General features: G+C 41.2%; 1 protein-coding gene across 3 annotated transcripts in view; it reads left to right on the top strand.

The window, feature by feature from the left end:
* The first annotated feature begins 1,017 nt into the window (after positions 1 to 1,017).
* cpt1ab (carnitine palmitoyltransferase 1Ab (liver)) overlaps positions 1,018 to 23,542 on the top strand; it is a 34,134-nt gene continuing 11,609 nt past the window's right edge. Inside the window, exons 1-10 of one of the 3 annotated variants that reach the window (XM_088611724.1) lie at positions 1,018 to 1,265; positions 7,416 to 7,574; positions 8,225 to 8,367; positions 9,122 to 9,293; positions 9,975 to 10,076; positions 11,197 to 11,334; positions 11,446 to 11,523; positions 15,965 to 16,072; positions 17,607 to 17,694; positions 23,202 to 23,397. In XM_088611724.1, coding sequence (XP_088467850.1) covers positions 7,434 to 7,574; positions 8,225 to 8,367; positions 9,122 to 9,293; positions 9,975 to 10,076; positions 11,197 to 11,334; positions 11,446 to 11,523; positions 15,965 to 16,072; positions 17,607 to 17,694; positions 23,202 to 23,397 — 1,166 coding nt within the window. In that variant the 5' untranslated portion in view covers positions 1,018 to 1,265; positions 7,416 to 7,433. Of the gene's footprint in view, positions 1,270 to 7,415; positions 7,575 to 8,224; positions 8,368 to 9,121; positions 9,294 to 9,974; positions 10,077 to 11,196; positions 11,335 to 11,445; positions 11,524 to 15,964; positions 16,073 to 17,606; positions 17,695 to 19,254; positions 19,340 to 23,201; positions 23,398 to 23,542 lie in introns of all 3 variants that reach the window. The other 2 variants (XM_088611723.1, XM_088611725.1) reach the window with 2 other exon arrangements.

A 23,542-nucleotide genomic window follows, 5' to 3' on the forward strand; every position in this document is an offset into this window, starting at 1 on the left:
ATGAACACGATCTACTTCCTCTTGACTTGCAACTAATGCGCTCTCAAGATACGCGGTCGCAGCCTTGTGCGGTCGGCTCCTCAAAATATTGGAAAAAAATACTTTATTCCCCGAAAACATCGTCAAGCACGCCTACGGGAGATAGTCTATACATTCGTCTCATTTACTTTTATCTAAGGTTCTTTATTTAAGGCACTTTTATTTGCGGAAGGAGGGGGGAGATATAAGGGTTATAGGGTACAATTTGCCTTTACGAGATACTAAAAAAAAGATAACCCCCGTGTAAATTGCGAGTCGACTATATATACAAAGACGAAGCGGGTCCCCACACACACACAGATAAATGCATTATTATTATTTTATTATTATCAGTTTATAGAGGCCATAACTGCCTGCTCTATCGACTCACAATTCCCAAGAAGCTGCTGTGGAGGACCAGATCCTTCTTTAGAGGTTGTGGGAAACGGTATCTCATGCATGTTTATATATAAACATCACCAGGCATTAATGTCATTATTCTTGCGGCAATTCAAGATGTAACATCCCTTACGTGACTTTTAATCAGACTTTGTGAAAATGGAGATTTGTTCCCATTAAATTAACAAATGGGTTCACGCCGAAGATAAGAAACCGGTAATATATGTTTTTTTTTTTTTAGATTTAGGTAACCTCTGTATCCAAATAGGGTTATTTACCTATTCCGGTTCAATAACCTGGGCAGCTTCTAAGCAATCTATACGAGTAGCTTGAAAGCCATCTCTACCGCGCCACACAAATCAGGTTTTACAAAGCTTTCAGACAAGTTTTAAATTGTAGAAGTCAGCTTATTTTTCGACCAATTCTCCTTTCATGGCTGATGCTGCATTATCATCGGGTGAAGGACGGCTAAATGAAAAACGGTACGAGTTTTCTTTGAAAGAAAAGAGCCGCAAACCCCCGTCTCACGACCGTGGGGTCAAAACTTCCCCCGGCGGCGGCGGTCGGCAATACGAGGAAAAGCTCAATAACAAGGCGGGGGAGGGCAAAGGCTTTATGTACACGCAGTTTCCTCAATCTCCTCCACAACACGAAAAAAAAAAAGTGGTCGAGTTCATTTTGCATAAATTATATGAAGATGTGACGTTTTCATGGGGTGGGGGGTCGGTATTTTACACTGTCACTGCACGCCCATTCATTAGCTTACTGCTCACTGTTAAGACAACGCAGAAGTTTTTAATCCGCCGAAGAGGAGGAGATCGGGCTGTTCTCCACTGTACAGACAGAAGGCAGGTAAGACTGACGTCTTCATCTGTTCCTTAGTATAGAGAATAGCGGGCTGTCTGTGCTAGAAGGGGGAAAATATGGCTGCTGGTAATGGTAATGACCTTTGGCACAAATAGCGGCATATGATCTAGCTACATGTAACAAAAAAAGAGTCTAGAGTGAGTTGCGTACAGCTGATGAACGCTACTTATGCATATACAGCCTTCAGGAGGCAATAGTTGATTCACTTTGCACACTGCAACGCTACAAAAGTGAAAGTGATTTGAAAGTTGAGGGGGGAAAATAAACGCGTTATTCCCCTGTTTACGTTTTATTTGCACGGCTCGCACACAGTCCGATCCTCTAGGTTGTGACTAAGCGAGTTTTCCCAGTACCGGGGCTGGTTGTGAACTGCGTCTGCGGGTCGAGCCTGGGCGTTGCGAAAAATCAAGGGAGCCCACGGCACCGGTTCATAGTGCATTTACACCTGCGCGTCAGGAGGAGCGAGTGAACAGGGTGCCACAGGCGGCTCATTCTCTTACAGGAGAAGGGATGATACCGTATCCCATGCGTCTGGGTCTGAGTGTGTAGTGTCCCAAGAGAGGTCACCTACTGCCTGGTGTGCTGCTTCCATTTTCTCTCGTACTTGAAACAGAAATAATCTGTGTGTGTGTTTAAACAGACTGGCTTTTGAAGTGTATCCAGAATGCGCCCGGAAAGGACCTACTGTACCTCAGCAACATTGGCGAGGGTTCAAGCTATTCACTTAACGTCTGAAGTCACAACGTGACCATTTTTTTGTAGTGTGTGAAGTATTATTATTATTATTATTATTATTATTATTATTATTATTATTATTATTATTACACCTAAATAATTCAGATCATCCAGACAGCGTTGGAATGATATAAAAACGCGTTGAATGCTAGGCATTTTAGAGAGAAGAAAGGTTCTGGGGACTCGTTTTGCTTAATCTGCAGTGAAAGTTTCAGAGACATCTTCCTGATTTTCTCAGGTCTTAAAACTCGCAGTTTGCAGACAGATATACACTCGATTAAGCCCTTCAGGTACAGGCTGGGAATGATTATGATTTTGGTTCACAAGACAGAGCAACGACCAAGGGGGTTTAAGGGGGTGCATATATTTATATAAGGTGAATTAAGTTGTATATGCCAAGATACCGTATGCAATCATATAGGGGCCTTGCGCTGATGTGTTTCTAGTTTCTATGATTTTTAATACTGTATTTTAGAATTGCCGAACAACAATGTGATTAACACAGCATTAAATCAGCATTTACGCATAAGCTTGTTATTACCTTGCTAATGCAGAGCTCGCTGTCTGCACGGCAATAATTCAGAGCTTTTAGGAGGACGATGCCTTTTCTATTCTGGTGATAAAATTGCAGGTTTCTCAGTTGCGTAGTAGCGTCGGCTCTGTAACCTTTCCCCTAGTTTCCAGCAGCCCCAGCTGGTCATGTGATCCCGTTGTGCTGGGGGGGATGGGTGCAGGTTGTAAAGCACACACGGCTACAGACAGCATTGAATGGAAATTGAAGATTGTCCTTCATGTAACACCAACCCAAGGTGCACCGTTAAGCGAAGTCAAAGCGACCTAACCTCTACTGCACGGCCATCGTTTGACCGCGGAAACGCAAAACTTTTTTTTCCTGTCCTTTTCGTTTGAGTTTTGGCGGCGCAGTGCGGAAATCGGCCAACACTGGCTGCGTGTTTGTAAAACGGCCACATTATTTCGTTGTCGGTGACAAACGGCGGCCCTCTTCATTCAGTTTGTAGGCCTCAGAAACACACGGCTCTGCCCGCTACACGTTTCTATGGACACGCAGTTCCGCACCCGCGATGGTGGTGTTTCCGTTGGGAAGAAAAATGTCAAGTATTCGCTAAGCCACTAAAAATAGGATTGCATCTGAGATTACAGATTTAGAAACCCATAAACTTCCAGTCCTTACTGCACTTAAAACTACTGCATTGTGCAGTTCTGCTTGTTTAACTCCTGCAGGGCAAATAGTTTCAACAAAGCGGAGTTTACATTTAAACGTACAGGCAAAAAAGCTGCATCCAATCTACACAACTCTTGTTGCTACTAGCTGAAAATATAGAACCGCTTTTTTAAATAAAATGTAGCAATCACGTAGTGTTCTGTAACCCAGATGTAGCAGGTTGATTGCAGAGATGTCCTGTGCAAACAAGTTCATTGAAACTCTTCTCACCAGCAGTTAATGGTGGCAAAGTACAGTGACACAACTCGCTATGCTTTCCAGTAAAGGAGCGACGGATTTCAATACGTTGTAAAGACGGTCAAGCCAGTTTAGATGTAAGAATACAGAACATAGTTCTCCATTGTTTTCTGGAATAAAAAAAAAAAACAGTTCGTTTTTTCATAATGTTTCCTTTAGTGTCCTTAAAGTTCTTTCTTGAATTATTGTACTTGTTCCAAGGACTGGCACCAGTATATACAGTAACCACCTCCACACACATGCAGAAAACACCATTCATTGTGTCATTGTTTCTGGTTTGATTACAGGGGGTATCAGATGAGTGACTGTTATCAAATAACATCCTGCTTTAATAAGTATCCTGCTTTAATTCTAAGCTTTTCCCCCACTTTCGTAGTCTACTTATGTTGGACGGCAGTCAAGATTAATATTCCTCCATTCGTCCAAACAATCTAGGGCAAGTTCCAGCCTTTGTTAGTATTCGCGGTGTGACCAAGCCCAAACTGAAAGGTTCAGAGCCTGTTTTCCAAATTTGGGTGCTTTTGATTCACAAATATTTTGAAAATATAGTGAAAAGTAGTACTGAGCTGCTCAGTGCATGACTTCAGTACCTGCAAACTGATGTTAAAATGTCTGAGACTTTTCCTGAGTTTTGTTTTCTTGAAACTGTCAAATTCTGAAATATTATGTGTCAAATTCAAGCTATGGTGGAAGCAGTGTCTCTGTAAATTCCCTGATTTCTCCACTAAAGCCATGCTTGTCAGATCTAAAGTAAAAACTATTTTGTTCATCATCCAGATCTTAGCTAGTGTTAAAACCATAAATATTTACTATGTTTTTAGAAATATTACCTTGGTCCTTCAGCCCCATTAGTAGAACTGAGTTTGCCTTCAATATCTTTCCTTGCATTTGTGCTTTTCTAATTTCTGCTCTAAGTTCGGATCTGATTTCCCTCTTAACAGACTCATTACGCTGTTGTGAAGCAATGTGCTTGAAACACAAGTAGGCTCTTCAGTGATTTGTTTACCCCTGGCTAATTATTTGAATAGACTTTCACAGGTGTCATAGGAGTCTCAGTTTTTTGGCAGAAAGACATGTAACCACATACCACTGTGAGTTCATCTAAATTTTCGAGATTCTAAAAAGACAGAAGAGTCTGCGTGGTGAAAACAGCCCTGCAGACGCTGTGTACTGTCATCTGATCAGACCTCTACTGGCGGCATGAGTGCTGTCTCTCTCTTCAGTGCTGTTCTGTAGGTTGGCATCAAGTGAATGGTGTTGCGGTTGGATGAGCCAAGCAGAGGTTTCACAGTAGCCTTGTACGCCCCTCTGATGGAGCCGTAGCACAAATCCAGGGTTCTTTTGTTAGGGGCTCGGCAGTCGACATACTGGGAGAAGTTGTTTGAAGACTTTCTTAGGTTACAGTGATTTCCTCCCGCAGTCCAAAGACAAACTGGTAAGTTAACTGGCTTCTGGGAAGATAGTCCCTGGTGTGAGTGTGTTTGTGGCTGCGTGTGCCCTTAGATGGACTGGCGTCCCATCCAGGGTATACCCTGCCTTCCCCAGGATAGGTTCTGGCGACCCTGCAACCCTGTATTGGATAAAGCAGTTAGAAAACAGATGGATGGATGGGGTATTAAATTTAACCATTTTAACTATCATTTCTCATTGCTTACGTACACTGTCTAGAAGAGAAGCATGTGTCAATATAAGTGCCTTTATATCACAACATATAAATGAAAGTCCTTTTCATAGGTAGCTTCTTCACCTCTTTATAGCTCGTGCTCTCTGGGACTCTCCTGCGGAAGTGAGGATCAGTACAGCAGTCTGTGGTTCGACTGCCATAGTTAAAGTGCAGAGCAGTTAAAAACAGATACATTCTTTCTAGGTTAAACTATATGATCAGTAGCAAACAAGTTTGGTTTCTGTCTGTAATAAGTTTCCAGATGACAAGGTATTTACAAGGTCTCGTAACCTGTAATCGATCTACAAGGTTGCAGTCCTGTGATGTTAGCCAGCATGTGGAGGAGCTGATTAAGCACTTGGCTTGATGCCTTCGGTCAAACCAGACACACCACCCATTGTGATCAGTCATTCTCAGCCATAATGTCCTGGCTGGAACTCTTACTCCTGTTTTCTGGACTTCTAAACTTCAGTCATCCTTGTTGCATGAAATGAAATAAACAGCCAATGGTTGGTGGTCAGTTTGTTTTTGAGGAAACATGATCTTAAGATTCAGGTGGGTAGCTGCGTCAGCATGCGTAGGCTGCAAAGGAACAAGTAATAGGTTTATTCCATGCTGAAAAAAAGAAGAAAGAGAACACAACGTTTCTGCCGTGGAGCCTGAAGAAGGCTCCACGGCAGAAACGTTGTGTTCTCTTTCTTCTTTTTTTCAGCATGGAATAAACCTATTACTTGTTCCTTATGATCTTAAGATGACATGGTGGACATCTTGTTAATAGGTGAATCAGAACAAATCCTGGGATTTTTTTGCATAATGTCGGAGCAGATCAACGAGACAGGATCTGGCTTGGAACCCTTCTTTGTGGGAAGTGTGTACTCATGCTCTTGTCCTCCTGGAGTTCTTTGACATATTAATAGAAACTGCATCTCTGGAGAAAGCCAGAGGCCATTATTTTATAATGGTACCCACTTACTCACCTGGGGGCTGGCCTTTCTGATGCAATTATGTGAAACTAAATAATGAATTAGACAAAACTGTGAACCAAAGCAAGCGTGGACTCATAAGTCTTACCTGTATTATGTGTAATGTTATGGAAAAGAGAATTAGAACTAGACGATGACCAGTATGAAAAGTGTGTTCCAAGGGATATTCAGCAAAGGTTTACAAAAGACAGGTCTTGCTTAACTTTGAGTTAGTTGAACAAGCAACAGCAGTAATAGATATTAAACAGAGAATATCAAAGGGTATTTCAGAAAAGATTTTCTGAAGGTTTCTGATAAAGGTCCTCATAAAAGATGAATTGCTAGATTCTAGGCTGTATAATACTGTATAATACTCTGGGAATAAACCCAAGTTAATGCATCACAAATTCACTGTAGTTCAGTCAATACTCCTGTGGCAATTGGAGACCTAAGGTGTCATTTAACAAAACATTTGTAAAAGGATCCACTGTTCGGTATTAGAACATTGTTGCCCCTGTTTTATGACCACTTGCCTGATAATACATAGTACATCAGTAATGGTACATGTTTTTACATTTCAATAGGTTTAGATAAGGAAAATGCTGTACATTCATAATTTGAGTGATACAGAGTTAAGCATTAAAAACATATGTTGGATTCTATTGTCATGTTTTAACTGTTTAGATATCCCTGCACAGCTGAAATCGGTATTGCCCATCTAGTCTTCATAGACACCCACTCATTAGAAGATGAATAGGTGGAACCGGGAGTAATCATCTTAGATGCAAAAGTCATTCTATGTTCTTTTGTAATAATTGCTTTGATGAAAATTGCAGCAATATTTTGTTAATCTTTAATTAATCTTTCAACTTTTTGAACCATCTCTTACTGTATAAGTAGTGTAAACAAAATAGGCTTTATATTCAAAACATTTACTGTAGGTCCTTATGTCCGGGGCGGAGCGGTGGCTCTGTGGCTCAGGATCTGCGCCTGTGGCTGGAAGGTTGCCGGTTTGTATCCTGCGGCTGGCAGGGGAATCCTACTCCATTGGGCCCCTGAGCAAGGCCCTTAACTACAGCTGCTCCAGGGGCGCCGTATAAATGGCTGACCCTGCACTCTGACCCCCAGCTTCTCTCCCTGTCTGTGTCTCATGGAGAGCAAGCTGGGGTATGTGAAAAGACAAATTCCTATTACAAGAAATTGTATATGGCCAATAAAGTGATCTTATCTTAAGTCAGTGTTGCCTTCTGTTTTATAATAAAACCTTATTTTCTTTGGTTTTCTTCTCCAGGGTAGCTGACCAGCAAGCATGGCAGAAGCTCATCAGGCCGTGGCCTTCCAGTTCACCGTCACCCCAGATGGCATCGACCTGCGGCTCAGCCACGAGGCCCTGCGGCAGATCTACCTGTCGGGGCTGCACTCCTGGAAGAAGAAGTTCATCAGATTTAAGGTGCGTCTGGAGGGGATCTTCATAGCCATGCAGGTGGCTTGAGCAGAATGCCGGAAAGGTAGCTTTTAGAGATGTTACCCTGAAAGGGCCGACCTGAAGAGAGCAGAGGAAAATTTGCACTGGAGCAGAAAGCTTTCGAGACCAGATCACAGATAATCTCTGAACTGGCTTCATCACTCGGCTCTCCTCCCTACTGAGAGCTGGTGTGTGGGGAGCGTGGTCTGGCGCACTCTGGCTGCTGTCACATCATCCAGGTGGGGCTGGTGGATGGGATCCCCATTACCTGTAAAGCGCTTTGAGTGGAGTGTCCAGAAAAGTGCTATATTATTATAATCTGGTAGAGGCCCCGTGACTTGGTCTGGATGGTTTCTTTATGTGAAAAGAAGGAGGTGAAACTGGTTTATATTAATGTCAGCATTTTTATGGCCATTTTCCATATAGTATGTCACACCATGCATGTTTTTTATTACATCTCTCTTACGATTTAATATGTATCTCCCAGGTTCACAGTGTTGAATATTGATGGTTTTGGAGAGGACTGGCTTTGTTTGTGATCACCCAGATCTTGATTTTAACTTTGAATTTCAGTTTCTTGTGTACTGGAGTGCCGTTCAGGGATTCAGTGCTTGCTGTGTGTGTTCCCCCTGCAGAATGGCATCATGACTGGGGTCTATCCAGGCACCCCCACAAGCTTGCTGGTGGTTGTGGTGGGGTACATGTCCACAACATCATACATGAGCCAGGATCCCTCATTTGGGCTGATGGCAAGAATAGGGGCTCACTTTCCCATAAGGTAATGTGCACATTCATTTTGTTTCAGAAGGAAACCACTTTAGAGACAGGCTGCAGGTGCAGAGCCACTCTCTCATCTAACCCTGCAGAGAACTTTGTTTTGCAAACTTTCCAAAAGCCAATATGCAAAGAATGCAAGATGTATTTATTATAACGGCAGTCATAAAAAGATAATTGCAAAAAATTTAAGATTGAGAACTTCCCTGTTTTTTAAATGTATTCTTCATCATAGCACTTTTCTATGAAAATTTTAAAAACTCATCACATTTGCAATGTGTTTTTGGAGACGTGCATTCTCGTTACACTGTTCATCCCGTGGATGAATTGGCTGAATGCTGGTTACCTCTTCATAAAGAAAAGCTGCAGTATGTGGCATTTCTCTTCAGTTGTGTCTCAGATTACACTGCTTAACTCATCAGCTGCGAAATAGATTTGTCACATCTAAGAACAGAATGATTGTAAATGCTATTCTAAAGGAGTTGTCTCCCTTCTCTGCAACTGCCTGCCACTCATCTCTGACCCATTGAGGATGCTGAGCTCTGCTAAATTGAATAAATCATCTCTGAGATCATTTGATTTCCAAAATAATCCAGAGGCTGTAGGCTTGAAAGTTGAGACTTCTTTACCAAATGACCTTTTTAATGTACTGCTGTGTGCCCCCATTCATTGGGAATACGCCTTTATCATTTTACTGTTACTATAAGACACCTGATCTTCAGTTGTGAGTGAGGGTACCTCCTCTTGTCCCCCTGTAGTAAGTACCTGACGGATGGGAACCAGAGAATAGTAGGTGGCGTCCTGGTGGGGACAGGACTGTGGGTGGCCCTGATCTACACCATGAGGAGTGCCTTGAAGACCCTGCTGTCCTGGCACGGATGGATGTACGGCCAGCATGGCACACTTTCAAGAACCACCCGATTCTGGATGGTGAGTAAGAAACAAGCCCCTGCTTGACCACTTCTGTGAGGTTGTTACAAGGCTCAGCTGCAATTGAATTTGCCTTTAGTTTGTGCTTGAAGAACCTTAGATAGCAATGGCTATAATATGGGGCAACAGTCTGACCGGTGGGTTATAGGTGGACATTCCAGGGTGGGACACTAATTAAAGGTCCCTTAAAAGGATAAAGGCTCCTCCCAGGAAGAAGATGATTTTCTATACCTTGACATTGTAGTTGCAGCTCTGCTTTTTGTAGGGCAGCGCGATTCCTTGGGCGAAACCCCTTGGATTGAAAAATAATGAAGTTGTAATTGTTTTTTTCACGTGGATTTTGTTTGCCTACAACGGTTTCAGACCTCGGGGGTGAAGTGAGCAGGCGTGAGGGTGGCATAGTGGGGGGCAGGTCTGTTGAGGGTAAAAAATACCACACTGTGTATTCATATTGACACCTGAATTAGACACCAGACTGTATAGGGTCACCTCTGCTTTGTGTAATGTAACCAGCATAGTAAGGAGGTGAGAAGTGAGGAATTGTTGTGCTCTGTCACACCTCTTGTTGTTGTAGAAAAGGTCCCTCATTACCGCTTCTGACAAAAACAGTAACTGGTGTTACAGGTGTTTTCTGTTGCCCATTCAGCCTGACGTTCCTGTGTCGTTCTTCTTCCTCCACAGCTGTTTGTAAAGCTCTTCTCCGGCCGGAGGCCGATGCTGTACAGCTTCCAGACCTCCCTTCCACGCCTTCCAGTGCCCAGAGTCAAGGACACCATGAGAAGAGTGAGTGTAGCGTTGTGATGCTGGTTCATTCAGTGGGCAAGAAAGAAAAAAGCTTTTCTTTTAACCCCTGAACTCCCAAACCTTTCTGTTTTCTTTCTTCCACTGACGGACTGTTGCAAGTTTCTGAACCCAGCAATGCTTGTGCCACTGTAGGGTCCTTGTGACGATGACCCTTCTCTTGGCTGTGTGTGCTTGAATTTTTTCATCATTTCTTATAGCTTTGGACTGTCAGGCTTGTCTGCAAATTTAAACTGTGAGGCTGTAATCAGGTCGTGAGGAGCCACACGAGTAATGCTTAACGGATGCAGGAAAATCTAGATTTGGACTGTGAAATCAGTAAAAGTTTATGACCTGGTTAAGTATCTGTATGACCGATATTGTTGCTGAAGGGCTCATTTCTGAACCCTTGTTTTCTGTAATTTGGCTGTGTTATGTGTGGTTTGTGGTCTTAGATGTCACGGTGATGACACTGGTCCAGTTTTGCGTTGTGAAAGTCTAACCTTTAAAGGCGCTGAAACACAATGGAGTGAACTGGATGTGAAAGCTGTCTCATTGTTGGCGTATAATAATATTTACAACCAAACATTTCAAAATCAGTGTTGTTTTAGTAAAGAAAGATCTTGATTAACCAACTCACTAGAATTCTTTGATCAAGCAGCAAGGGCATTTGGTACTAATAAAGTATATAACATATAGAGATTTCTAGAAAGCTTTTGATAAGGCTAATTCCTAAAATTAAAAGCTGTCCAAGGTAATGTTTGCACATTCATTTGGAAGTGGTTAATGGACAAGAAACAGTGAGTCACCTTAAGGGGCAGGAAGTCCAATTGGCATGGTTTAAGCAATCGTGTACAAAGTTCCACCTGGGGAGCTACTGGAAACCAGGGCTATAAATCAAGGGCACAGTGCCATAACTGGAAACTAAGAGGTAAATCACTTTGCACACAAAACAGGAAACTCTACACAAAGAGATCCAAGTGTTTGTAACAGGATTCCACACCTCAGATTGGTTATAGCACAATTCTGGGCTCCTTCAGGAAGAAGCTGAATGAAAGTCTTGTTCCACTTAGGATGAGATTGATAGCTTCTTATGTGTCACTTTGCGTGTGTTCTTACACAGTACCTGGAGTCAGCCCGTCCTCTCATGGACGACGAGGAGTACAAAAGGATGGAGGCTCTAGCGAAAGATTTTGAAGCAAACTTGGGCCCTCGACTCCAGTGGTATTTAAATCTGAAATCCTGGTGGGCCACTAATTATGTAAGTCATCATTATAAGTAGTAGTAGTTGTAGTAGTAGTGAAATGCTTACACATATTTTCCCACTGCAGCCATGCTTGTCTGTATTTAATTGCTTTGCCTTGTGTTCCAGGTGAGTGACTGGTGGGAAGAGTACATCTACCTCAGAGGGCGCGGACCCATCATGGTCAACAGCAACTACTACGCTATGGTGAGGAATCAGTGCAATTCACAGGAAACCTGCAGTTGCACATATAGGATACACATTAGGTGACACTTTCGTTCTCGGTTTTTAAAATTGAAAATGTTTTTTAAAAGGGAAGTGTCTGCTCAGTTAAGTTCATTTAGGTTTGGTCATCACCTTTTCTTCCTGGAACGTGTCAAAACGGACAACTGGCCAGAAAATGTGCAACATACAGTGCCTTGCGAAAGTATTCGGCCCCCTTGAACTTTTCAACCTTTTGCCACATTTCAGGCTTCAAACATAAAGATATAAATTTTTTATTTTATGTGAAGAATCACCAACAAGTGGGACACAATTGTGAAGTGGAACGAAATCTATTGGATTTTTGAAACTTTTTTAACTAATAAAAAAATGAAAAGTGGGGCGTGCAAAATTATTCGGCCCCCTTGCGTTAATACTTTGTAGAGCCACCTTTTGCTGCGATTACAGCTGCAAGTCGCTTGGGGTATGTCTCTATCAGTTTTGCACATCGAGAGACTGAAATTCTTGCCCATTCTTCCTTGCAAAACAGCTCGAGCTCAGTGAGGTTGGATGGAGAGCGTTTGTGAACAGCAGTTTTCAGCTCTTTCCACAGATTCTCGATTGGATTCAGGTCTGGACTTTGACTTGGCCATTCAAACACCTGGATACGTTTATTTGTGAACCATTCCTTTGTAGATTTTGCTGTATGTTTGGGATCATTGTCTTGTTGGAAGATAAATCTCCGTCCCAGTTTCAGGTCTTTTGCAGACTCCAACAGGTTTTCATCCAGAATGGTCCTGTATTTGGCTGCATCCATCTTCCCCTCAATTTTAACCATCTTCCCTGTCCCTGCTGAAGAAAAGCAGGCCCAAACCATGATGCTGCCACCACCATGTTTGACAGTGGGGATGGTGTGTTGAGGGTGATGAGCTGTGTTGCTTTTACGCCAAACATATCGTTTTGCATTGTGGCCAAAAAGTTCGATTTTGGTTTCATCTGACCAGAGCACCTTCTTCCACATGTTTGGGGTGTCTCCCAGGTGGCTTGTGGCAAACTTTAGACGAGACTTTTTATGGATATCTTTGAGAAATGGCTTTCTTCTTGCCACTCTTCCATAAAGGCCAGATTTGTGCAGTGTAAGACTGATTGTTGTCCTATGGACAGACTCTCCCACCTCAGCTGTAGTTCTCTGCAGTTCATCCAGAGTGATCATGGGCCTCTTGGCTGCATCTCTGATCAGTCTTCTCCGTGTCTGAGCTGAAAGTTTAGAGGGACGGCCAGGTCTTGGTAGATTTGCAGTGGTCTGATACTCCTTCCATTTCAAGATGATCGCTTGCACAGTGCTCCTTGGGATGTTTGAAGCTTGGGAAATCTTTTTGTATCCAAATCCGGCTTTAAACTTCTCCACAACAGTATTACGGACCTGCCTGGTGTGTTCCTTGGTCTTCATGATGCTCTCTGCGCTTTCAACAGAACCTTGAGACTATCACAGAGCAGGTGCATTTATACAGAGACTTGATTACACACAGGTGGATTCTATTTATCACCATCAGTCATTTAGGACAACATTGGATCATTCAGAGATCCTCGCTGAACTTCTGGAGTGAGTTTGCTGCACTGAAAGTAAAGGGGCCGAATAATTTTGCACGCCCCACTTTTCATTTTTTTATTAGTTAAAAAAGTTTCAAAAATCCAATAGATTTCGTTCCACTTCACAATTGTGTCCAACTTGTTGGTGATTCTTCACATCAAATAAAAAATTTATATCTTAATGTTTGAAGCCTGAAATGTGGCAAAAGGTTGAAAAGTTCAAGGGGGCCGAATACTTTCGCAAGGCACTGTACATTATTCTGTATCCCATTTATTTAGAACCAGGAAATTCCTTTTTGGTACAGTTTGTAAAAAGGTAGAAGTACTGTTAAATAGTCTTAAATTCAATACCGATATACTTTCTACAGTTATTTTACTATTTATTTTCATTCTTAAATTCACCTATTAATAATGGACAAATGTACAGTACACTTTTTAAGACAAGTCAATAACAAGAACACAAGACCTTTCGTTGGAAGGCCTGTTGACAGTGTTGTCAGAGGGGTGTGGGTTTCCCATTATTCACATTTTAATCTGTGATTACACATGCCCAGTAATTGCTTTGTGTTCTGTGGTTTCTAATATCTTAAAGTAATTAGAAAAGATATGGCTGTTGGCGTGGACCATCTGTGTTGTTGGAGTGATAAGAAAACAGTATTTTATAGTGGGTTATTCAGTTCATGGGTTTTTCATTCATGAGTGTGAAGTTGGCAAGTGCTTACGGCCTTTCTAAAGTTTGGCAGTCATTCTGGTGAACTTTGAACTTCTTAAATTCTGCCATTCATATTCTTCATTGTTTATAGCTCACCAGAAAACCGTGTTCTGTGAATTATGTTGTAGTATCACACATGTTTGTGCTTGTACTATATATGTGTCTCTGCTACTGATATATTTCACAAACACACTGAAAACAAATGAGGTCTGTTGTGCTCATTAGCTCATTAGACTTAGAAAATGTTTAAATTTTTCTGAGCCATTAGTCGGCACTGGGTTTTATTGCTTTGTGGATTGAGAGTTGACGAACAAATCTCACGGTCAAATAGTGTTAGTTTTTTTTTATTTTTAAACAAACAGAAAAAAACATTTAGGAATCTAAGTTGACCCTGGAAGGAGTCTGTTTTTTGTATGTGCTCTGTTTGTGTTTGTATTACATAATAGAGACCTTTGCCACTTTCAGGCAGCATGTTAATACTGTTTATTTACTAATTCACTGCTGCGTGAGCACATTATCAGCCCGGATTTCAGAAAAGCACAGGTACACGATAGAAAATTGGTAAAAGGCCAGTGATGTTGTGTAAGATACAGTTGGAGCAAAAGTTTTATTTTACTTATGCCTTCAGTCATATCAGTGTTATTAGGCCTAATATAATTTATAAAGCTAGGCTAATGACAGCATACTTGTATAAATGACATTAGACCTACATTTTGCATCTGTTACTATTCATGGAATATAGCTATATGGTCTCACCGTATAACATATAGACTGTATAACAGTTATAATACATCAACATAACATTATTATAACAATTTGTGACATTTGATAAAATATGTAATATAAAATTGGCTAAGGCAGCTTATTATTATTGCAACACTTCTTATCAGTTATGAGTTCTGTGTTTTGAGTTAATGGAATTCATCCTGCAGCTAGATTCGTTTCAAACTGCTGTTAAATATTCGTTTTGTTGTTTGGTGTTCTGAAAAGGGTATTGTTCAGGGGAAATTACATTCAAGTCACTAAGTGTGTCCTGGTCTTTTCTAAACAGGCCTTCAGTCTACATTGAGCTAATTTCTCAAGTGGAAGTTTAGTCTTTTGTTTTGGTGGTCTGTATCTTCACTGAGATGGTCTGTTATTGCTCTCTAGTCAGAGACTGGAAATCTGGTCTAGATTATTTCGAGTAATTGAGGTGTTTGTAATGTTGGTACTACAATTAAGTTTGTTTAATGTCGATGACCTGCTGGAAAGCCTTTAGAAAAGGGCTTCAGTTAAGAGAAGAGGTTGAAACGAGCTGCTGTTCATGCATCACAGAGCAGGTATGTGAGAGAGTGTGACTACAGACTGACCGCTGTCCATTTCAAGAGCACATGACAACACCAGACCTTTCTCAGGTCACTCTCTCAGGGCACTGCTGCTGGCTGGAACACTATGTTTCGTTGTAAACACATGCAGTGTGGAAACCGCATGAGTTAAGGGCTCAGAAAGGGGAAAATGTCTGACCACAGAAAAACTCAGATTCTGGTTAATCACACATATAATTAGGGAATGCAGTAGTTTCATTTTGTTAAACTGGGCAGGGCGACATAGGGTTTAGGAATTTCACGCCTGTTGTTTTTGTAACTTGCTTACATTCTTTTTGTGTTATAACATCAGTTTTTTATTTGTTGCTTACTCGCCATGTTGTTTGATTTAACATTCCGTCAGTAGGAATTTATTTCGGTTTTATTGTAATCAACAAGAGGGCAGCGCAGTGATTAATATCGCTGCCTTGCAGCACTGGGGCCCTGGGTTCAGTCCTGGAGCTGGGGTGCTTTCTGTCCAGTCCAGTGGCTTACCGGAATGGTCTCCAACTTCCCCATGACCCTGACTCGGAAGAAGTGGCTGGAAAATGGATGCATGGATGGGATCAACATACCTTCAGACAGAAACAGGACAGATTTTAGAAAGTTGCATAGTGGGGTATTTTACACAGTAAGAGAACAATGCAGCAGGAAAGAGAAAGGGGTAATGTGAGCCTACCCTGTGACAGCTCTGCTCCTCAGCCCCACTTCAGCCTTTTCAGGTCCTCATTCCAGAAACAGGCAGAAGAGGGAACAAGCAGCTCTCAGTGAGGACTGATCTTATTCATGTTTCTCTCCTTAGGACTTTCTTTATGTCACTCCAACCAGGCTGCAGGCGGCCAGAGCTGGTAACACAATCCACGCCATCATGCTGTACAGAAGAAAGCTGGACAGAGAGGAGATTAAGCCAGTAAGTCCATAGTTACCCTGTGGTATGTGTACCTGCAGTATCCGGCCATTAACAATGCAAGATATAATTTGATTTTGGTTTTGGAATGATAGCCAAGAAACAATACAGTAAAACAACTTTGCTTTTTTGCAGAGGCACTTTACAATAAAGCAAATCTCATGCAGAAACATTAAAAACACATGGATAGGTGTTTTAATATAATAAAGGGAATTATAAGTGTGAATGTAAAAGTGAGGTTTTAAGACAGGAGTTAATGATGCTGGCTGACTTGAATGATCTAATATGGGATGAGAGCTCATTCCATGGCCCTGGAGCAGCGGAACAGAACACAGGGTAGAAACTGGTAGAAGGCCAGAGTCCAAAGACCACAAATGAGGTGTATGTGTATAAAGAGGCAACAGGTCACAGACATAGTCAGGTGCCAGACACTGCAAGCCCTTTTAAAGGGCAGCGACAGGATTTTGGATTTTATTCTAAAATCCACAGGAAACCTTTTCTAGGAAGCCAAATCAGGAAAATAATGCTGATGCAGCCAAGCAGCTGAAATATGAACATATTGCCAGCAGCCATATCACCCTGCAACTCACAACTGGCAGCACACTGGAGCTCAGCAGGTCACTGCAGATCACTCTGTTCTCCTCCCCTGGTGTGTGGTGAGCGTACTGGTGCACTGTGGCTGCTGTCGCATCATCCAGGTACACATCTGCAGGTTTCTACAGGTTTCATGATAGAGTTGTTTCCTGGATATGTTTATACCAACAAGGGTAAGATGGTCCTAGTGTTTTAAAGCCCTTTAAGTCTGAAGATGGAGTTTCTGACATTTCTGTATTTTAAAATTTCCACAGCCTAGGCATCTGATTGATAAATGCACAGCATTACCAAGTTATTATTTAGTACAACATCAGAATTGTGCTACTGTCATATTCACAGTGTTACCTTCGTAGCATATTGTCTTCTATTACAAGTAATACAGTATGTGTTTTTTAAAATTTTCTCTGAACCTTAGAGAAAAGTGTCATTTTTCCTCTCATTAAATCCAAACCCAAAGGCGCCTTTTGTGATCTGAAATGCACGTATATCTGGAATTCCTCCCAGAAAGGTGGCTATTATATAGAAGACTAAGATTATAATATTGGGATAATGCATAGCGCTAACCTGTTTCTTTTAAGATGCAATGTGTTGACGTGCTCTGAAACCTCAGCATGTGTCCCTGAGATTCATGGTGCGTTGGCAATCCGTCATATAATTGCACAGAATTCCCTGCTTGTACTTTGAAATTTAAAGGTATCGATGAAAGTTTAGAAACTGAAAAGAGACCATCTTACCTGACTTGCCCCATTTACTTGACAACAGCAATGTTTATAACTCCTGCAGCACTGTGGAAGCTCTTCTGAACACATTTAACAGCCTTTTCTTCTGTTTCTGTGTTGTTCTTTTCTTTTCATTTGCACTGTTACTGTCCGCTCTGTCACACCCTGCATGTAAAATGCAACGGTATGTTTTTGCCGGGACATGGTGTGTGCTTGTGGTACAGATTTTCGCACTGGGCAGCACCGTACCGCTCTGCTCGTCACAGTGGGAGCGAATGTTCAATACATCTCGCATCCCCGGCCCGGAGACAGGTAAGAGGGTAACTGCTGCGTCTACGGGTAGAGGAAATTGGACAGCTGGGACAATGTCACCAGCAGACTCATCAGCGAAAACCAATGGGAAAATTCCTGTAGAACTGTCTGAAACAAGCTGCAGTGTTCTGATAAGCAGGTTAGGATATTCAATTCTTTATTTCACTGACTCAGTCCTTTTTGATCTCCTCTGAACTTTACAAGCTGTTGTCTTCATAAGTCGTTTTCGTCCATGTGGCTTACGCTGCTTTGTCTTGAACTTTGTGTAGTCACAGCTCAAGTCATTAATGACCATGACATATGGCCCAACTTTGTCTTAAAATATCATGTCAGGAGTGTGCTGTCATAATTATCTCCAGTGCCTTATGTGCTAAAAGAAAAACAGCACTGCAGAGTGGTGGAGCAGGGGTTCATAACAGACTGGCCCTAGGCTCGGTTCTGTACCTGGACTGTCTTTTGTGTGGAGTTTGTTGTTCCTGTGTTTGCCCAGTTCTTCCATGTGCTCATAGGTAAATTGGCTTCTGGGAAAATTGCCCCTGGTGTCCCGTCCAGGGTGTATTCTGCCTTGCGCTCGTTGCTTGCCGGGTCAGGCTCCAACAATTCTGAATGGGAAGAAGCAGTTACTGTACTTTAAATGTATTTCCCCTTAATTTCTCCTTATTGTTCGGTTCATGCTTGACTGAGTGTTTCATTACTTCAAGAGCAGGATAGTGAACAGATTGGAAATGCTTGTGATTCATGCTTTCTGCTGTGTATCCTGGCCCTTGTAAGTGTTGAGTGAAGGACTGCACCTTCCCAATGTCAGTCCCTCCTATGACATACAGTACGTCAGACTAGCACTTGTGTTCCAAGACTCAGACTTCCCAATCCCAGTCCCATGATGGTTTCGTCAGTGTGATAGCTGGTGACATTCTGTCAGGCCTGTCTTGTTTCCAACCTTTTGTTCCTGGAAGTTCTGTCGGTCCCTCAGTGCCGGATTTTCCCATAAGGCACTGTAGGCACAGTGCCTACGGCCTACAAAATTTTTAGGCCCTACGAAGGAGGGAAACACTAGTGACCAACGAAAAACGAGCTGAAACAACATGCTTGCGATTGACTCTAGTTGCTCCAAATCAATAATCATTCACTATCTAGCAGCTGTTCTAGAAACTAGAAGTATTGAAGTGATGGTCACTGGACTCGCTCCATCAATCACGTTGTTTAGCATTAGAATAGTTTAAAGTGCGTCATGTCAATTGACGTAATTCAATTGGCGTTTCCCCCTCTATTTGCACATTTTGGAGTGAAAGTGCCTAGGGCCTACGCACACCAAAATCCGGCCCTGCGGTCCCTTCCCACCTGCAGGCAACCTTCTCCCACTAAACAATTTATTTGATTTTTGCTCCTCCCTGTCTTTGTGTCTAAACTCTGGCAGGCTCCTTGCTCTGTCTTCATTCTCCTGGAATCTCTTCACCACCAGCCCGAGCTCATCTCCCTGCACCCTGTCGGGTGACCTTCTTTATTCTGTTCGTCTGGTTTAGTTCAGTTTTTTTTTTCTTGACTCTGACTTTTCCTTTTCAGCTTATGGTTCAAAACACTATTCCAATGTGCTCGTCCCAGTATGAGCGTATGTTCAACACCAGTCGCATCCCAGGTGTAGACACAGGTAGAGTCTGAGCCTTCCCTCTCCTCTCTTTGTGCTATCTAGCTCCTTCTAACCAAGCAACCCCTGTGGCTGTTCTGCATGCTTTTCTAGAAAGACAGACGCAAAGCCAAGCGCAAACATTAAGGCAAATCCGATCTGAGAACCATTACTGGACTTTTTGTAGTTGTGATAATTGTAAGAGTGGGCTTCATGACTTTTGTTTTTGACTTTTTCTGTATTTACAGATTTAAATTTTTCTTACTGTTTTAGCTTATGTATATTATTAAAAGAAACTGGAAGTACAGACATTTCAAGCCCATGAGTAACTAATTTTATGACATTAGTGTACAACTCACAGTTTCTTAACAAACTGTGGTCTATAAAGTGTCTTACACTTTATCATAAGTGTTAGAAAAACTTGCTGAAGGCTAAATATTGGATTTCAGGGATTGTGCATTGATTTGATAATTATAGAAGGAAAATTCATTTTATCCTTAGACTTCATAACTTGCAGATACTTTTCACCACTGAAAATCATTCTTATTGTTATTTGTGAAATTTTGTAACTATATACACAATGTCTCAGATTGATACCTTGATATGAGGATGAAAGCTGAAGAGAGTAAAATCTGTAATATGCTTCTCAAAGAACTGAAAAGACCATATTCATTTCAGCTCAGAGTGGATTATTCTCACTGTATACAAAGAACATAGTTTCCATATTTTCAGTGGGAAAACAGATCCACAGAAAAGTCATGGAGTGCACAGTATTTCCTCCATGTTACTATTCTATTCTTATATTGGCCATTGCAGGGTTAAAAATTGACAGTGTCCTTGTACCCAGTTGCAGGAATCATGACCTGCCTTATTTCTGTCTAATAAATAAGCTTTCACCAACAACCCTGTGATAATGGCATAGATGAAATAAAGATAACCCAAATTTAGTCATAATTGGAGTTCCACACCAGGAGTTGTCAAGGCAACTCTTAAGACAAAGTACTCTAGCAGTTCAGAGTCCAGATATAAAACCAATCTGATTTTTAGGGTGACACGTCTGAAAGGCTTTTGAAAGTTCAGGAAATCAGGAGAAGGCTCCTCACCACTAGGTGCTTTAAACCCTGCATTTGGTTAAAGAAAATGATAATGGAATTAAAATCTTAATACTATATTACTGTAACAAAATAACATTAGTCTAATTATACATACTAAAACTGGCATACAGAAATAAATCACCTCTCTCAGCTGGCTGATAACTGTCCTGCCAAAGCACTGACTTAGAATCTTGCAACTCCTGTTACAGGATGGGTAATAAAAATTGATTACTGAGACAATTCTTACATTACATTGAAACGAGAATCTACTGTATGTATGAAAGTGCTTTAGTCTTGCTAACAGACTGTAAGCAAGACATTTCTCAGTTTTGTAGATAATGGAGGTTATTGTGTAGTTAAACATGAGACTCTGAGCATAGGCAGGATCAAGTAGGGGAGTTTGGGGAGCAGAAGCCATGTACTGGTCTGCCCCTTTTTAAATGAGTGGGAACATTTTTCTTTCAGTTTTCAAAATAGCCAAAACAAAATAAAACAAATTGACACACCTATTGTGTTTTCCAGACGAATGAAGTGGGTTTTGTTTATGTCATTATTGTGCAATATTAATAGTGGTAGTAGAACATAGAATACATGAAGAAATGTTTATAGGTGTATATGTAAAAGCCAGTATAAATGAAAATTCCACTTCAGACTGACTGTAGGATGTCAAAGGGAAGCCAAGATAATTCCTTTTCTGCTTCTGTTTTGCAGTAGAGAGAGATTCATGAATTTCTTTTTTACATTTAATATTGAAGAAGAATTAGTTATCAGCTCACCCTAATGGATAGTAATGCAGACATATCATTGGATTCTGCAGTTAGAGAATGAGAGCCTTCTTCCGGCTTGTGGTCCTGTGTGTGTTCTTTCTGCTTTCCTTAGTGTGTGTTAAGAGATGTTATTTGGGCTTTATTCATCCAGAGAATTCCCCCAGTTTCCTATGCTAAACCCCTTCCCTAAAGGCCCTGAAATCAAGGCCCATAGAATTTTGAATAATGAAATTAACTACACAGAAGCTGGCGAGTCTTCACATTTTTGTACTTACGTTCCTTGCAGAAAGGAAAACAAATTCTTTTGTAGCAAATTGGTGGGAAGCTCTTGAGGAATAGAGAACACGTTGTATTGGAGAGATGATGTTGTGTGACAGCAGTGATAAAATCTAAAAAAAACCATGTTGAATACTGTATGTTGTGCTAATGCTTCTCAGAAAAAAAGTGACATTTCCTAAATTCATACAATACATGTACACCGTTTTTCTCACTGTAGTCAGTGTGCAGTAATTCCTTCACTTTATGGGTTATTTTTCATGATCAAGATTAAAGTCTACAAGTAGTAGAGGCCCTATTAATGCAGTCTTTTCTTATTTTAAAGGCCCCTTTAATGCAAGAATCAGTCTGCCACTGAGGAGAGCTAGGCTTTTGATTAGTTGAACAGGTTTTTGCGCTTGATAGAAACAAGATATTATTATCTTCATATAACTACAAACCTGTCCCTTTCTTTAGGCTTGATTACTATGTGACGATACAATGCTATTTAGTGTGACTCTCAAACATCAGCTTCAGCAAAACATCCTGGGTGCGAGACAATAGTTCTGGACTAAAGCTCAGAGGAAGAGTGTCAGATCACGAACCCCTGTCTTGTTTTTCTGGGCTACAAGCTTGTTTCATACCGAGTGAGCAGCGCTGGAAAGTTTGATTAAAAAACTTAAAACATTACACAAAAACAAAACCAAAACCAGGAGCCAATTCAAAGCATTCTTCAGTCAGTGCTGCTCATGAAACAACATTGTTTAGGCCTCTGTAAATCATTCTATCAACATTTTTTCTTCGTTCCTTGGTTCCTTGAAATAGCCCTCATTAGTTTGTAGTCAGATTTTGTATTCTGTTGCTTTGTTTTTCACTAAAATTGAAATCTCTGCCTTTTTGTGAACAAGAAATTCTGGAATTAGAGAAAAGTAAAGTCTATACATGACTAAAAAATATTTAAGAAAAAGTACACGTAGCACTCAAAATATTGGATGGAGGTTTCACAGTATTTCATCTAAGAACTTTATTGACAGAATATTGATACCACTTTTGTTGGCAGTTGTGTTGCCAAAGAAAAAAAACAAATTTCTGTGATCACTATAACATATATGCATCACATTGTTTGATTTTTGATAGATAGCTAATGATTACTTGGCTTGCGGTAAAGTGAAATGTAAAATAAAACCTGATGTTCCAGATTGTTAAACTAATGTAAAGCAAATATGCACTATGCGGTCCACACAGGATGATTTCACGTTTCTATATAACAGGGGTCTCAAATTCTGGAGAACCTTGTGTCTTCTGTTTTTTGTTTCAACCACATTCTCAGCTATATAGTTGGTTAAATTATTTAACTAGCTACAATACCTCTAACCAGGCTCAGAGGTAGGTACCTATACCTACGTCCCATACTGTATATGTCTAATTAGAACACAATTAGGTGGCCTGTTTAATTGACTACTCAAGATGAAACAAAAACCAGAAGACACAAAGAGTTTGAGACCTCTGTCTTGAAATAAAGCAAAAGCAACAAAAAAAACTAAGAGCAATGAAACACTGTGAAGTTTCCATGCACTTTTTGGGTTCTGTGCCAGTCCACACACACACACTGAAATGAAGCTGCTGCTGCACACATTGAAGAAGCAATGCTTGCTTGTAGTCTTAGCGAACTCTAGCCAAGACTGTGAGCCATTGCCTGATGTGTTGTGAAGAGCTGTGGCAGGCTTGGAAGTACAGAAAACTCCTTTCACTCCCTGTGTGCGCATCTAGACACCCTTCAACACATGAGGGACAGCAAGCACATTGTGGTTTACCACAAGGGGCGCTTCTTCAAGGTGTGGATGTATCATGATGGGCGTCTGCTGAAGCCCAGGGAGATTGAGCAGCAGATGGAGAGAATTCTGGCAGACAAGTCCGAACCACAGCCAGGAGAGGAGAAACTGGCTGCCCTGACAGCAGGAGACAGGTGAGGTTGCTTTGGACACCTTGTCCTCTTTTCCTGTCATCAGTTTGTAAAGTGTCTAATGATAAAATACTGTCTTAGTGATTTATCTGGAAGTAAAGTAAAGTTCAACTTAATTGCTTCTAATAAATGTCAATATCTTTTTTAT

The sequence above is a fragment of the Lepisosteus platostomus genome, chromosome 18 (assembly GCF_059453375.1).
Source record: "Lepisosteus platostomus isolate fLepPlt1 chromosome 18, fLepPlt1.hap1, whole genome shotgun sequence".
Classification (NCBI taxonomy): Eukaryota; Metazoa; Chordata; class Actinopteri; order Semionotiformes; family Lepisosteidae; genus Lepisosteus; species Lepisosteus platostomus.